Source organism: Myotis myotis, unplaced genomic scaffold, assembly GCF_014108235.1.
Source record: "Myotis myotis isolate mMyoMyo1 unplaced genomic scaffold, mMyoMyo1.p scaffold_m19_p_15, whole genome shotgun sequence".
NCBI classification, from domain to species: domain Eukaryota; kingdom Metazoa; phylum Chordata; class Mammalia; order Chiroptera; family Vespertilionidae; genus Myotis; species Myotis myotis.
In genome coordinates this window covers 20,314,535-20,331,876 of record NW_023416319.1, presented here as the reverse complement: position 1 = coordinate 20,331,876, position 17,342 = coordinate 20,314,535, and the positions used below count along the sequence as shown (strand labels likewise).

Genomic DNA, 17,342 nt, shown 5'->3' with positions numbered 1-17,342 from the left:
TCCCCCATTCCAGATTTAAGTAACTCCTTTGTTATCAAAAACAACGATGTCAGCATCAATGAGCTGCTGATTATAAAATTTATCCTTGGCAGAGAGAGAATTAACATTTGATGAATACTTGCCATCTGCCAGGCACTGTGGAAGGCTAGTGGTTCACAGTGTTTTAGTGGTCAAAGACTCCTCTGGGGTTCTTGTGGAAGCTTTAAACTCTCTGCCTTAGAAAAATTCAAATGCACACATTTTACATAGAATTACAGGGGTAAACGATATCCTGAAGGACAACCACAGACCCCAAATTAAAACCTTGTGTGCTAAGCTTAATCTGAGCATGGCATTACTGGGACTAGACCAGTGTCCCACCTTACAGACAAGGGGACGTAACCAAGATTGCATACATCATAAGCAGCAGAAACATTTCAACCAGAGTTTTCTGCACACTACAACCTGCCTCCCTAGATGAAAATGTCATTGGTGTTTACTGTTACTGTAAATATCACTCATTTTTAAATGAGTAAATAAAGATTATGTGAGACACTGAAATCTGTGCAAAGCATTCTAAACCCAGCCAGGGAAACCCCGAAGCTGGAGGTCCCAATCCCATATCCTATCGGCAAAAGGCCCCCTCCTCCCAGACTCACCACCCAGCCGGAAAACCAGCCACGGGCGCTTTTCTGAGAGGTTTCATGTTCTTCAGAACAAGAGGAACCTCTGTCAATAATACCTCAGTAAAAGTGGGAGAATTTTTTTATAGGCAATCTCTTTAAAATAATCCATCAGGCCCTAGCTGGTTTGGCTCAGTGGATAGAGCATCAGCCTGGGAATTGAAGGGTCCTGGGTTCGATTCCAGCCAAGGGCATGTACCTCAGTTGCAGGCTCCTCCCCAGCCCTGGTCGGGGTGCACACAGGAGGCAACCAATCGATGTGTTTCTCTCACATCAATATTTCTCTCTGTCTTTCTCACTCTCTTCCACTTTCTCTAAAAATCAATGGAAAAATACCCTTGGGTGAGGATTTAAAAAATTAAAAATAATCTGTCATTCAAAATGTGAATTAAGAAACCAATCAAAGCCTATAGATAAGAAACAAAAGAAATTTAATTTCAGAATATTACATGAATATAAAAGACAATGCATATGATTATTTCTTTACAGTTACATATATATATGATATATAGTCAAACAAGAATGAAAAGAAATGGCGACAGTTAAAAACCCTGTTTCTCTTGTTGAGCGCATCCAGGGATGGTGCAAAGGCAACCCTTGCTACAAAGAAAGGTCTTGGGGCAGGAGTGTTTTTTTCCCAACAGGTTCTGCTGGTCCCCAAATGTGTGGGGGAGTGCTCAATGGCTCTTTAGCATCGACTGGCCTCGCAGACTCCAGTTTCCATGGTAACCCAAGCACTCAGGCTATTATGTAGTCCACCTCCTCCCCATCCCCTCCATCAACTCTCCACTGGAGGAAAGACCTCAGCATTCGTTGTCTAGGAAAGCCAGGTTTTTACAGCCGTTTTAGATTGGGCTCATTGCCACTGGTCTAAAATGCGTGTGCATCTTAGGAACCCAAATCTTCCCCCAAATCTAGGGCAATCCGGCCAAATGCTGGTATCCAGGTTTGGGATGGGGTCCTGCCTTCCACACAAAGACTTCAGGGTGGAGGGCAAGGAGGAGGCTCTCTCCTGGGGAAAGGTGTTCTACTTAGAAAAGACTCCAGAACAAGAGCCATCAGCTTCCAGGACCTGTGCAAAGCCCCGTACGAAATAAGGAAGCAGGGAGTCCAGAGAAGTCCGATCCCAAAGACGGCTTCCCCAGTTATGCACGGCCACAGGCCGGTCACGGTGGGGCACAGCCATGACCTCAGGTTCTCCTACAAGGCAGTACTTTAAACCGTGTCTAATAGAGGCTCCTGAGAGGAAAGCTGAACAGAAACACTGCTATTCAGGAGAGAATGGTTCTGCTCTGCCACTCTGGGATTAAGTGGCGTCCTTACAGGCCAACCAAACCACCACCTCTGAACACCCAGTGGTCCCCACAGTCAACAGCTTGCACTACCCACTTCCCAAGGGGGCTCCCATGTCATCGCTGACTGACGCTGAAGGGACATCATGATGAGTAAAGAGCTTGGGGCGGGTCAACTGTGGTTTCAGGTATGAGAAAGCTCCAGCTCCTTTAATATGTTGCCTCTCGGGTGTAGTATCAGGATCTCCTAATCTTTCACTGCTGCAGTGGAGTTTTTCTCGGGAATTTTTTTGTGTCATTTTTTCCTTCTTTTGCTGTTTTCTTTTTGTTTTGTTTGGGGTTTTTTTGTTTCTTCATTTTTTTGCAATGGAGTTCTCAAACCAGATTCATTGGTCCCAGTGCAAAAACCCATCATTGTAAAAGGTAAGGAACTCCCATGCCTCTGGTTTTCAATGATTCAACCACTGCAGCTCACCCAGTGCAGATGTGAATCAATGAAGCAGGCTGGGTTTTTATGCTTGAGCCCTCTGGCACAAAACACTGCCCCATATTCACACCACAGCAAAACCCATCACAACTGACCCCAGAAAAAATGAATTTTCTCAGCCAGACGAAGAGGCATTTCCAGAGACTGATCCAACATAAAAAGTAAACATAACATTTTAAAAAATCTTACAGATTTAAAAAATTGTTAAATGCTGGCTCAAAAATACCCTCCCACCCGTCAAAAGGGAGACACTGCCCTTCTGTGGCCAATGAAAAGGGCTTGTCTTTGCGTTTTCCATAAAATTCCACAGGATTAGAACAGTTACATATTACAAGGCAGAAGGTTATACTATTTATTTCTCATATTTGAATTCCAACTGGATCACAGCTTCTATTTTAAAAAATGACCTATCATACCCTTAAAACAAGGGAAAGCATACTTAATAAATAACTTAAATGAAACACATACCCAAATACAGACATAACCTGCACACGGGTGAGCTACATAAAAGCACATGCTGTGACAGACATCTCCCACCACCCAGCCAAGCGCACTACTGACTCCACACAACCAGCCTCCTGAATCTCAGGAACCTCCCGCAGACAGAGCCACAGCACAAACCCGATGACGAGGGGCAGCAGGTCCCTGCTCTGCTCCCACGAGCTGATGCCAGACCACAAGGACAGTCCACACCTCAGGGGGAAACAGATGAATAAAGTGTGGAGTGAAGGGAGAACACTACCTCAGTCTGTTCACACCAAAAGGGGTTTCTGAATTCCCTGACAGCTGATGCAAGGAATTTATTTTTTCTCAATAAGGAAAAAAGCCAAATAGAAACCATACACAAATGAATTTGCTAATAAGTACTTTTAAGAATGACATAAAACTGCTCTACAGAAAGGGACTTCTAAGCAGTTTTATACTCCTACCCATCAATTGTTCACAATCTATCAAATTGGAAGGCCAAATTTTACCTTTCTTTCCCTTCACTTTTGCCGTTACAGCAGCAGAAGAAACAGTAAATATGAAAAAGAGGACTGGCACTGGACACAAAAGCAAACTCTGCTCCCCAGGGTCATTTTCATTTCAGCAATAACACAGCATTTCAATAGTTTCAAAACAGGTCAGCCAACCATACTTGCTGGGCAACTGCTTCACCACAGAGGCCTGACTCCGCTCCAGCACACCGGTGAGAGCGTCACACAGCTTAAGGAGCAGGCACAAACCGAACCTTCTCCCTTGCCACGTGCTGCTCTCAGGGCAGTGAGTATTCACACAAGATCAAAGCCATGCCTCTGCTCACCCCAAACACACATGAGCATCTCAACCCCATCAAAGCAGCGGCTCCAGCCCATCGCCCCACTCCTCCCCGTGCCCATTCTGACAAGGAGAGGGGCTGTGCAGCTCTTAGGACTCTGGTGATAAGCCACACTGCTTCCAATGAGGACATTCTCTCCTTTAAGTGCTGCGGAGACTACTGCTCACCTCCTTCCTCTGCCTCCAGCTGGCTCTCAGGAGACTGTCTAGCCTGCACACCTGACCTCTTAGAAGAATGCAGTAGGACACCCCCTACCCCCACCATATCCCCACCCCAAGGAGTCTCCTGGACAAAAAACAACCAGCCCCACCCAGTCATACTCCGGAGCTTCCACCACATATAGATATTTCGGCAAACCTCTATTAAGCAGTCAGAGACTTCCCTTGAGTCACAGTGATTTGACAGAAGTATTGGCACCACATGGGCACCAGAGATGTTTTAGGCAGAGAAAACTGAAGGAAGGAAACGAGTTCAACAATCACACAATTATCTGACATCACTGAGGAAAGAAGAAAGGAGGGAGAGAGAGAGGAGAGAGGGAGGAACACAATCTAATAATTAACATTTGTTAAAATACTGTATCATTCTGAATTCTCCTTTTTCAATACTGCAGGCCAAATAATCTGCAATCTCACACCCAAGAAAACCTACAAATTTTCCAGGAAAGCTATAAATTCCTTGGACATAAATAAGGTATTGAGGACTACAGCCTCATGAGGTAAGTTTTCCCAAAGTTGAAGGTAAAAAAGAGAGAAAAGACATCTGGCTTAGAGCCCATTTAGATTACATAAACAAAAATAGCTTTAAAAGATAAACAAGCAACAAATAAACAAGAAATAATGACAAAAATACCCAACACTATCAAAATAGAGAAAAGTCCAAAATATCTGTTAAAAATAACATCAATCCACTAGGATGACAGTACTTTAAAAAACAAAACACTAGCAGTTGAGCACAAATCTCCTATTTTTAAAAACAGACTGTGCCTAAACAAATCAATGAAATCAGCACTGGAGTCTGCCTAGTTCTGCCATTTACTGTGCTGTGTAAGCCGGTTGGCTGGTTAGTGGTTTCCCCATAACGTTCAAAAAAAAAAAAAAAAGAGCTGCTGGCACTGGTTCAGAAGGCAGAGTTTGCAGAAACACCCAGTGAGTGGAGTTAGAGGTATCAGTCGAGTTACAGGATTAGTAACTTTCACAATTCAAACTGCAGCAGCAAGCTGCAAGTCCACGCTTCTCTGCGAGCGGAATGACACCTGGCCCACTGCAGAGCAAACTCTGGTGGACAACAGGAGAACTCTGGGTTCTTCAGAGGAATCCTAGGTGGAAAGAGAAACGAGGGCATTAAGCACATTTATAAATATTTCTTTTTGCAAACCTCCTACCTAAGAGCTAGAGAATCTATACTTAATATTTTCTACAAACTGAGGATTAAAAAGTTTGGTTGAGAATTGATGAATTTTTACCAAGTAAACTTCAGTTTGTCCAACTGCTCTAATCTCAGTTCATTACATCATCTTTTTTTTCCAACCAATTTACATTCAATACCATTCCACACCAGTTTCAGATGTACAGCAGAGCAGTCTCCCTGCTGCCCCAAGCACCCGCCTGGCCCCATGCCTTTATCTTGACATTATTAACCATATTCCCCATGCTGCAATCCACATCTCTGTGACTATTCTGCAACTACCAATTTGTACTGCTTAATCACTTCATTTTTCCCCCCAGTCCCTCAATTCCCCTCCCATCTGACAGCTGTCAGTCTGTTCTCTGTATCTAGGAGTCTGTTTCTATTTTGTGTCCTTGTTTATTTTGTTCATTAGATTCCACATATAAGTGAAATCAAATGGCATTTGTCTTTCACTGACTAGCTTATTTCACTTAGCATAATACCCTCTAGGTCAGCCGTGGGCAAACTACGGCCCACGGGCTGGATCCGGCCCATTTGAAATGAATAAAACTAAAAAAAAAAAAGACCGTACCCTTTTATGTAATGATGTTTACTTTGAATTTATATTAGTTCACACAAACACTCCATCCATGCTTTTGTTCCGGCCCTCCAGTCCAGTTTAAGAACCCATTGTGGCCCTCGAGTCAAAAAGTTTGCCCACCCCTGCTCTAGGTCCATCCTTGCTGTCAAAAAAGGTACGATTTCCTTCTTTTCTACAGCCAAATAGTATCCCATTGTGTAAATGTACCACAGTTCTATCCACTCATCTACTGAGGGGCACTTGAGCTGCTTTCAAATCTTGGCTCTTGTAAATAATGCAGCAATGAACACATCATCTTAAAGGCAACAACAGCTACCATTTTACTAAGTGCCTATTTTGTACCAAGCACTGCTCTGAGCTCTTTTATGTACATTATCTCATTTATCCTCACAACCACCTGTGGATGAGGTGGTGCGCTTGCCATGTAACAGGAGAAGAATCTGAAGCCTACACAGATTTATAAAGTTACTAAGCAGCAAAGCTGGGGAGGGACTGAGCCCAAGCGTGAAGGTAGAGCTCAGGTTCTTATCAACTGCAGTGGAAGCCCTGACAGTTTTTTTCTTTTTGTAATGCAAGTGCATAAGTTGAGCTTTTTGATTAAGAGACATCCACTTCAAAACTCAAGCTGACTGAATCCCATTGGACCCTGAGTCCACAGAATTATTCTTTACAGAGTGCTCCTCTAATTTAAGGGTTGCACTATTACATTTTAACTGGGACTGCCAAAACCATCCAAGAGGCATGAAAGCTCCTAGGAGAAAAATTATGTTTTCTTTCTCTGTGCCTTAAAGATGTAAATCTCACCATGTCTTTGACATGTAACTCCCTCCTCACCGCCCCGCGCGCCCCCCCCCCTCCCCCAGGAAGTAAAGAAGCTATAGGATCTCTGTGCAGTCTGCAAGTTTATATATGTCTACGCACATATGTTATGTATATGTAACTTTTCTCTCTAACTCTAGATCAGGGGTCCTCAAACTTTTTAAACAGGGAGCCAGTTCACTGTCCCTCAGACCGTTGGAGGGCCAGACTATAGTTTTAAAAAAAACTATGAACAAATTCCTATGCACACAGCGGCGGCAAAAACACCCAGCGGGCTAGATAAATGTTTTCGGAGGGGCCGCATGTGGCCCGCGGGCCGTAGTCTGAGGACCCCTGCAGTCTAGATGGTATTGCTTAAATTAATTTATAAAAGAGCTGTATTTAATTGGCTTAAAAATAAGCAGATTATAAATTAAATATTCCTAGAAATTCAGAAATAACTACACTCACCCAAATGCTTTTCAAGTTCATGTGATATGGGATAATCTTCGGTAAATAAAGCTAATGTAAGTTGACTTTAATTAAAATAGGTATGTCTTCAGAGTTAGCAACATAAAATATGTCTCAGTAATACACCTTTGTGGATACAAGATTCTAGTGCTATTGTTTTTGAGGTTTTGTTTTATACCTGTAAACTGCACTAGATTCTGAATTCTAGTTTCCTGCAATATTTGGCTACAACTCTCCAAACTAACATTTCTAATTTTCCACCCACCCTCCTGACTTGGAATCATTGGAATTAAAACAGCCCTTTTCCCAAAGTCATGCAAGCTAAAATGGGACAATTTGAAATAAACTTCAGAGAAACCACCACCACAGCTCATGTATGGACAATCTTCATGCCTGTTGTCCTATGGGCCACTCAGAAAGATCACCAGAGACATTCGAACTGCAAACCAGGAAAACCTATCAGATTGCCACTGCCTGCCCTCACTCTATCTGAAGATGCTTCAAGCTAGACATCTAGAAATCTTCTCGACTGACTGCCTTCAGAACTCAGCAACTGGGATTCTAATCTACTCCAGTCATTAACCTTTGTTCTTTATTTTCTTTTGTCTCCGAAGATATGCCTCTTATTAAATACCTGATACAGATACTTGCACCATATAAGCCTAACTTGGAGAACCCACCTGCATCACCACTTCCTGAAATGAAGCACAACCATTTAACTGAAATGAACTATTCTCAGATATAAGAGATCACTTAGATGAGATATAAAGCAATCCATCAACTCAAGATAGGTTCAAACCTACTTACACCAGACAGCTCAAGATGTTAAAATATTTCACAATATAGCCTAAATCTTTGAACAGATTCCTAGGGCCCCTGAGATCACTGGCTTAGTTTCGTTGTAGGACTCTTCAAGTTTGAAACAATAGCTACAGACTGGATTTCAGACTATTGCCTGTGTAATTATTACAGAACTTGCTATTATAATCCTAATTAGATATGTACTTTCTGGGTTACAGGGTGCCCTACCCCTACTTTTTAACGTATCAGCTAACCAGGCAGTTAAAGTCCTTGCCATTAACTGGGACACTGCAGATCATAGTGGATTGTAGCATTAAGCATCACAGATTTTTCTTTTTGGAATGCAAGTGCCTGACTTAAGCTTCAATTGCTGAGTCATCCATTTCAAAGAAACATTCACTTCAAAGACAGTTCTCTCCAATAGAAACAAGGCCAGCCTCACTGACAAAATAAAGAACTAGGCTACTGGGCTCCTATGCTTTAGAGATCTTGATTTCAATAACTGCTCATTTGGGCCACTGTTTTTTTTCTCTTCACACATTTTAAATTCGCACTCTTTATGCTTTAAATTCACCAATGAAGAGTGAGCCCACGCGACCCTGGGCCCCAATAAATGCAGAACCCTACGCCAGTGTACTCTCTCACTCTGCCCATGACCTCACTATGCAACCCTAGGTGGGCTGTCTAATTTCTAGGTCTTGCAAGTAATAAAACTTATTTTTCCAAAAAATTTTCTGATGGTTATTCCTGAAGGGCATCTTGCAATCATAGTAAGAATCACAATGGCCAATCCAACCACAACATTAGTTATTGATAGGCTGAGACCAGTACAAAACACCATCACTACCCTTTTCACCAGCAAATGTATACTAAATGCCTACCAGATACAAGGCACTGTCACTACTGGGAGCAAGAGAAGAATAGATGACAGGAGACCACAGTATATTCATAAGTCTGGCCTTTGTCTTCCAGAAGAGAAACTAGTTACAAATAATACATGTGTAGTAAACATTTTAGTAGCATCAATAAAAGTTCAAAGGAGCCTTAGCCAGTTTGACTCAGTGGATAGAGCGTCTGCCTGCGAACTGAAAGGTCCCAGGTTCAATTCCGGTCAAGGGCACATGCCCAGTTGTGGGTTCGATCCCCAGTGGGGGACTTGCAGGAGGCAGCCGATCCATGATTCTCTCTCATAAAGGATGTTTCTATCTCTCTCTCCCTTCCTTCCTCTCTGAATTCAATAAAAATATATGAAGAGAAAAAAAGTTCAAAGGAAAAAATATATCTGGCTGGGTTATTTAAAGAAGGTGGGGTTTAGGCTGGGCTTTGGAGAATGAGTAAGATTCTACTTTTATCTTATTATTGAGTTATTGGGGTGACATTGGTTAATAAAATTAGAATGGGTAAGATTCTGACTGATGAAATTACTGTCCATTAATAAGTAGGTGTGTGCGTGTGTGATTTGCAAACACATTTGCCTTCCATGACCTATCGGATCAGCAACTTGTTTTTAGCACGGACACTCCACTACCACCCCCAAAAAATTAGTAGGTGCTAATTCAGCAGTTCTCATCTGGGGGTGATTTTTCTCCCTCCCCCCCAAGGGATATTTGGCAATGTCTAGAGGCATTATTGTGTCACAACTGGGGGAAGGGTGCTACTGGCATCTAGTGGGTAGAGACCAAGGATGCTGCTAAACATTGTACAATGCACACAGGACAGCTCCCCACAACAAAGAATTATCATCTTCAAAAAAGGTTTATTCCTTTTCTAAAATCACCATCAAAAAAATGTAGGGTTGTATTAATTGTGAGAAAAAATAAAAGATGATGCAATTAAGTATGTAAGCTTGGAGACTGAAGAGAGTTCATATCTGGAGATGCGGGCTTGGATACAGTTATCCCACAGAAAGCAGAACTGAGCTGTTGAAGTAGACCAAGGTGCTAAGAGGGAAAAATCAAGAGCAGAGATGAGCAGAGAATTTAAGAGAGAACGCTGAAAAACACCAAGGATGGAAGGGTAGCAGATGACAGTAAGCTACTGCCAAGACGGAAGAGAATTAAAGAGGAAGGAGAGGCCGAAACCGGTTTGGCTCAGTGGATAGAGCGTCGGCCTGCGGACTGAAGGGTCCCAGGTTCGATTCCGGTCAAGGGCATGTACCTGGGTTGCGGGCACATCCCCAGTAGGAGATGTGCAGGAGGCAGCTGATCGATGTTTCTCTCATCATCGATGTTTCTGACTATCTCTTTCCCTTCCTCTCTGTAAAAAATCAATAAAATATATTTAAAAAAAAAAAAAAAAAAAAAAAGAGGAAGGAGAACAAGAACAAAGAATATCATGACAGCCAAAGAAGTGACCAGGGAAAAAGAAAAATGAAAATGCCATTGTCTAATCCAGTGGAATGTCTTTCATTATCAGTGGGCCTCCACTTTTCTGAATCACTAACATTTTTGAGAATCTAATAAAAATATTTTTTTTCTCCTCCAGAAAAATGCACATATGCACCAATACATAAAATTACATTAACAATACCAGGAACTTCTTTAGAGCTTTATGAAGTCCACAGTTAACAGATCAAGCATTCCTGCACTAAAATTTCTTGGTAAATTATTACATTACACTGGCTTATTTATTTATTTTTTAATCCTCACCTGAGGATATTTTTCCATTGATTTTTAGAGAGTGCAAGAGAGAGGGAAAGACAGAAACACTGATGAGAGAAATACATTGATTGGCTGCCTCCTACACGAACCCTGACCAGGGCCCAGGTCAGGGAGGACCCTGCAACCGAGGTACATGCCTTTGACCTGAATCAAATCCAGAACCCTGGCGGACCAACGCTCTCTCCACTGAGCCAAACTGGCTAGGGTTAAACTGGCTTATTTTTTAATGCATTTCTTCCAAAAGCAAAATTGTCAATATAGAAAGACTTATTTCTTGATTATCTTCAAAAATGAAAGCGACAAAAGGTGTAATTGATACAAAACAATGTACCCTTCAAATATACCTTATGATTGGTTTTGACTTATGAATATATAGGTAGAACTATGTAGACGCACATAACTCAACACCAAACTTGCCTCAAACAGCCCAGCCCTAGCTGGTTTTAGCTCAGTGGGTAGAGCATGGGCCTGCGGACTAAGCATCCCAGGTTCGATTCCAGTCAAGGACACATGCCTGGGTTGTGGGCTTGGTCCCTAGTGTGGGGCATGCAGGAGGCAGGCGATTAATGATTCTCTCTCATCACTGATGTTTCTATCTCTCCCTCCCTCTACCTTCCCCTCTGAAATTAATAAAAATTTATTTTTAAAAGAAAACAGCCCAGCCTCAAAATCAGAAGCAAGGTGGAAAGAAAAGAATTCAGATAATTCATTCAAGGGTAAGTAAGGAGACTATACCAAACTCTAATTTTTTTAGAAAAGTATAAAAATTTATCCATAAAGATTAGACTTTTGTTCCCTATCAAAATGTTTCAAATAATAACTATGCTCATGTCTCGGTGGTAAAATGACCATGTCAAACCAGAGGTCACTTCAGCTGCCACACAAGCCTAATAAAACAAGCCTAATAAAACAAGCCTAATAAAACAAGACCAAGTCTCCTCTGGTTTTCTTTAGTAACAATTATGACCACTTGTTTATGCTTTAATAATCATGGTGTGCTTCCAAAACATTATTTCAGTTGAGCCTCATAAGAAACCTTATTTTCAGAGGAGGAAACTTGGGCCAGAGGAATGATGACTCAAGTCAGGTCTAATTACAAATCCCCTGGTCTTTCTATAAAACACATGGCTTCTTCAGAAGAGAGCACAGTAGCCACTGCCTTTTACCAGGAGAGCTTGGGCAACCAGCAGTCCCAGCACTAAATAATCCTCTTTGTCCTGAGCCTCAATAAACATCTTGTATATGATTTCCAGGGTCCTTTAGCATGAACTATCTCTCAGGAAAGTTTCACTGAATAAACAAAACTAAAGTCTATGACAAGAAGGAACGTAACTATTCCATGTTTACTGAGCATATTCTTGGAACTTCTGTACTCAGTTTCACAAATTAGTTAGCACTTGTTTTTTATTTGCTTAACAAGTACTCTGAAGGTATTTTACATGTGTCCTATCTGTGCAAGAATGCAGGTACCAGGAGGGTCTATATTCTGAGCTCTAACCCTCAGCACCTGGGACAGTGCTGAGTAGATGAGCAATAACCATCTGCTAAATGAACTCAAGGGCAAGACCCAGCCTTGTAATTTTTACATTGCTTCTAACTACAACCATTTAAAAATGTTACTAACTAGATGCAGAAAGGAACCACATTCAGTAAGAACACAGAATAAATAAGTACAAGTAGTACCTTTTTTCCCCTCTTTCTTCCCCTCTGGCCATTTCAATCTTGTTGGTGTCATTGTACCATCTGGAGATCCAGAAAATAACTGTAACAAGAAATTTTTATAGTGGCTTAAATATTCTAATGTCATTCCTATAGACAGACTTTACTAACAGGAATTTGTTTACTGGGTCAATGTCAATGTCCAGAGTTTTACTGACATATTTATATCTCATTAATCTTAACTGGTTTTCTTGCTGGCTTACTGAAGTGACGATGCCTGGGACACCTAAGGCCTCCTCCAGGGGTAATGCAGTGCCAGGCAGTCTGGCTCAAATGCTACCCACCCTGTGGAGTCTCCCAGTAAGAAGTGCTCCCTCAAGCACTATGTTTGTGGAGCTATCTCACTGTATTTGCCTTCTTTGCTTATCACTGGCTGTATCTTCCTTAAACTCAAAATGTGTTCGTTGAATGAATCAATGAAAACCTACAGAAAGATGACAGCATAAATGAAAGGAATGAGAAAAAGGCCTAGTTTACTGAGAAACACAGTCAAACAGATGACAGTATATAAATTTTCCTCCTTTCTATAAATAATCACATACAAAAAGAAGGTACAAAGAACAGTATTTTCCTACGTTCATATTCTCTTTGCTGGCTCTCTTCAATTCACCAATGGCTAGAGATTCCGGCGTAGGGGCCTTGTTCTTCCTTTCTGACATCATCTGACTTCCCAGGACCTTCCGCTGATTTAGGAAGAAAAAATATTTGATTTATAAACATCTGCTTATCTGTATTATTGCTATTCTGGCCTTCAAAAATAGTTCCTTAAGTTAAGGAAATCTCAGCTTTCTGATAAATTCTCCCAGGCCATCTTCTTCTACAAGGGAGATCACACCAAAAGAAAAAGAAAAAAACGACAACCTGAAATCATTGCCTTTCTTTAGGTAATCACTTTTCCTCTTCAATTAAAATGGGTGCAATGTTAGAAGCAACTTTACAGTTTATTTAAACTCTCTAATACAGGCAATTACAGTGTGCTTCTGAAACTATAAAAGAAACTCCAGTTACTTACTTGTATAATTATCTCCCCAAAGACATGTTGTCTCTGGCAGTTCTTAAGAGTCCCCTCCTCTCCTCCCAACTAAAGAATACTTACACTGGGCCCACTCTAAGACTTGGCTTCCCCAAGACGGAAAATTTGGAGAAATTCTATAAGAGTTTCTAATATAGTCACAAGGTACAGGCCTTAAGAGGGTCACATGACTATACTGACACTTCTCCATATCCACACCAACACTTATTTTCTGGGTTCATTTTGAGAACAGCCATCCTTATGATTATGAATTGGTATTTCATTGTGGTTTTGATTTACATTTCCCTAATGATAAATGATATTGAACATCTATTCATGTGTTTATTGGTTATCTGTATATCTTCTTCCTTAGAAAATGTCTATTTAAGTCCTTTGGGTATTTTGTTAGTTTGTTTATAAAAGTTCTTTTCACATTCTGAATATTAGCCTCTTATCAGATATATGTTTTACAAATATTTTCTCCCATTCTGCTTGTTGCCTTTTCACTTTGTTAATAGCAAAGAAAATTTTAATGTCAAGCAAATCTAATATTCCAGAGGCTATTGGCCCCAGTGAATCAGGATTGAGAGAATTCTAAACTTCTATTAATGATATTAACTAGGATCAAAATTAGAGTTTAGATGAAATTGCAACTGCTGACAACTGCAGCTTACTGGAAAAAATACATATATTACAAAATATATACATACTTTTAGTGCACAATTTGTCATTTTAAGCAAAGAGCTCCTTGACTGTTGATAGATTTATAGATATTAATAATGTTAAAATAATTTTTAAAAGAAGAACAGTAGAATATAGAACAGTGCTAATCTCATTCTAAGTTAACTAGAACCTTGCTTTAGTTTAAGGTATTTAAATTTGAACCTGGAAATTTGAACCCCATAATCAAGTTATCTACTGCCACCTGATGACAATATCCCCTAACTACAAGTCAAACCATCCACAAAGACTGAAAAATTGAATCTGCAAATAGTAATGGCAACAACAGCACAGAAGTACATATTGTATTTGTTTTATAAACAAGATTTGTAATGAATTTGATACAAAGGAATAGAATACAACAACTGATCAAATATTAAGCTCACAAAAATTTGAGTTACTTAAACCCACAAAATCCATTTTCTACCAATTTTTCTAGTCTCTGTATCAATCTCACTTCTCTATAACTTCAGCAAATTGCATAATGAAGTGTGTAGTACAAAGCAGGTCATGAAGCAAAAGAGACTTTCTCCACAGTTCAGAAACAAGGAATCTGTCCTTAATCACAGAGGAGAAGGATGGGCCTTTATTTCTTTCATTCCTCACTTCTCCAAACACAGAACCCCTTCTGTGATTTGCAGCACAGAAAAATGCTTTGAAAAATAAAAGCTTTTCCAAATTCTATCCTTATCCTCTTAAAAACACACCTTTTACAGGGTTCCAAAGAATAGAAGAAAGCTGTTTATGCATAAGAATGATGAAACTGTTCAATTTTCTCATAGTCAATCTATTTTCTCATAGTCAGTGCTGAAACCAACAGCACAGCACACTTACCTTAATAAAGCCACTGAAGGAACGTGAACGGGCCCTCTTCTGTACCCGGGGAGTAGAAGGTTCTTGCCCTGGTGTTAGGGTCACAGATTGCTTATTAAACTAAAAGAAAACATAGAGAACATTTTGTTAACATTCTCCCATCAAGTGATAGCATTCTGTGACAAACATATGAAAAACTAAGTGTAAATACCGAGAAAAATCCAGTAGTAAGTGATTCTGTGCATATACGGATAAGTAAGTAGAGTGGCAAGCAAATCACAAAGGCAGAAATGCTGCCAAAAAACAAGTCCAAATTTATTAAATTAATTTGAGGGTTAAATTAAGGAGCGCACACCAAAGAAATCAAATTGGAATCAGATCAAACTTCTAGAATTAGACCTAACCACCAGTTTATAGCAAATACAGAGGACTGCAGGACATCTTAAATAATACCACAAGGATATAACCAGCAAAATCCAGACTCTGGAAGGTATCACGGGGATTGGGGTGGAAAGAAAGAGAATATGTGTATATATATACATACTTGAACGCAATGTGGTATCCTGGATTGGATCCCAGAACAGAAAAAAGGATCTTAGTAGAAAAATTGATAAAATCTGAATACAGTGTGTAATGTTAATAGTAATGTACCATTGTTAATTTCTTTTTTTTTTAATATATATTTTATTGAATTTTTACAGAGAGGAAGGGAGAGAGACAGAGAGTTAGAAACATCGATGAGAGAGAAACATCGATCAGCTGCCTCCTGCACACCCCCCACCGGGGATGTGCCCACAACCAAGGCACATGCCCTCGACCGGAATCGAACCCGGGACCCTCCAGTCCACAGGCCGACGCTCCATCCACCGAGCCAAACCGGCTTTAGCAATTTCTTAGTCTTGACAATGTTAACATTAGGAGAAACTGGATGAAGGGTATGTAGAAATTTTCTGTTCTATCTTTTTTAAAAATATATATATATTTTATTGATTTTTTACAGAGAGGAAGAGAGAGGGATACAGAGTTAGAAACATCGATGACAGAGAAACATCCATCAGGTGCCTCCTGCACACTCCCTACTGGGTATGTGCCCGCAACCAAGGTACATGCCCTTGACCGGAATCGAACCTGGAACCCTTGAGTCCGCAGGCCGACGCTCTATCCATTGAGCCAAACCGGTTAGGGCTTTCTGTTCTATCTTTGCAATTTTTCTCTAAATATACACTATGTCAAATTTAAGAGTTTATTCAAATGAAGAAACTTGGGCAATTTTTTAGAGGTGAAAAAGAGGGATAAGAGAGAAGAAGGGACCTATATATTAAAAGAGACCCAGTAGATGTATCAACAACTACAAAGAAAGGCATACGCTTTCTCATGCCACTCTAGGAAAAAATCTACAATGAAAATACTTATAACAAAAATATATAAACTAAAAAATGACCTAATTTCCTCAACATGCCCAGAAGGCAAACTATACGTATATACATTAGGTTATTTATGATGAAATATTATACAACCATTAAAATGTTTCTAGCCTTTTAATGACATGGAAAATGTTCATGATATAATTTTAAATGAAAAGGATAGGATATAGAAAAATTGATTGTATATTATGATCTCAAGCAGAAAAAAAATTTGAAATACACATTCATAAAAGAAACACTAGAAGAGGAAGGGAGAGAGATAAAAAGCGGGAGAGAGAAATATCAATGTGAGAAACACATCGGCTGCCATATATCCCAACTGGGGTCGAGATCAAACCCGAAACCTAGGCATGTGCCCTGACCGAAAATCGAACCCGCAACCTTTTAGTGTATGGGACGACACTCCAACCAACTGGTCAGGGCAAAATGGCAGTATTTAAAATGTAGGCAAGGAGTATACAGCCATGCATAAAATGCTTATGCTATAATATTTAGTGAAAAGGGAGAGGTAAAAAAAAGTATATGTTATAATCAAACTATATAAAAATATATTTATACAAAAAGAGACTGAAAAAAATAGCCAAAATGTAAACACTAGTGGGATGAGTGATTTTATTTTTTTCTTATCTTTGTCTATAATTTCCTATCTTTCTAAAAAAAGAACAAAAATAATGTTAAGATTTTTCCTTTATGCCAAAACCGGTTTGGCTCAGTGGATAGAGTGTCGGCCTGCGGACTGAAGGGTCCCGGGTTCGATTCCAGTCGAGGGCATGTACCTGGGTTGCGGGCATATCCCCGGTGGGAGATGTGCGGGAGGCAGCTGATCAATGTTTCTCTCTCATCGATGTTTCTGGCTCTCCATCTCTCTCCCTTCCTCTCTGTAAAAAATCAATAAAATATATTAAAAAAAAAAAAAAAAAAGATTTTGCCTTTATATTACATTTAATCCTCAGTGTTCTTGATAAGTCATTACACTTGTCCTACCTGAATTGCTATCTTAGTCTCTACCAAGAATCAAATCACTACACTTTGAGTTGGTAATAATACTCAACCAAAAACCTCTCAAATTCCAGTCTTATCACAATTTGCTAGGTATCAAAGTAAATTCAGAGAGTGATAGAAAACTTCTCTTGAAGGACTCTGTCCATTGTTAAGAACAGCTCAGTTCAACATTT

At 40.1% G+C, this 17,342-nt stretch overlaps 1 protein-coding gene across 2 annotated transcripts in view; it reads right to left on the bottom strand.

Annotated features, from left to right (window-relative positions):
- Positions 1-1,076: 1,076 nt before the first annotated feature.
- ARHGAP19 (Rho GTPase activating protein 19) overlaps positions 1,077-17,342 on the bottom strand; it is a 53,509-nt gene continuing 37,243 nt past the window's right edge. For both annotated transcript variants that reach the window (XM_036336461.1, XM_036336460.1), the window contains exons 9-12: positions 14,765-14,863; positions 12,774-12,881; positions 12,163-12,241; positions 1,077-5,077 (exon numbers count right to left, since the gene is read on the bottom strand). In XM_036336461.1, coding sequence (XP_036192354.1) covers positions 5,067-5,077; positions 12,163-12,241; positions 12,774-12,881; positions 14,765-14,863 — 297 coding nt within the window. In that variant the 3' untranslated portion in view covers positions 1,077-5,066. The remainder of the gene's footprint in view (positions 5,078-12,162; positions 12,242-12,773; positions 12,882-14,764; positions 14,864-17,342) is intronic.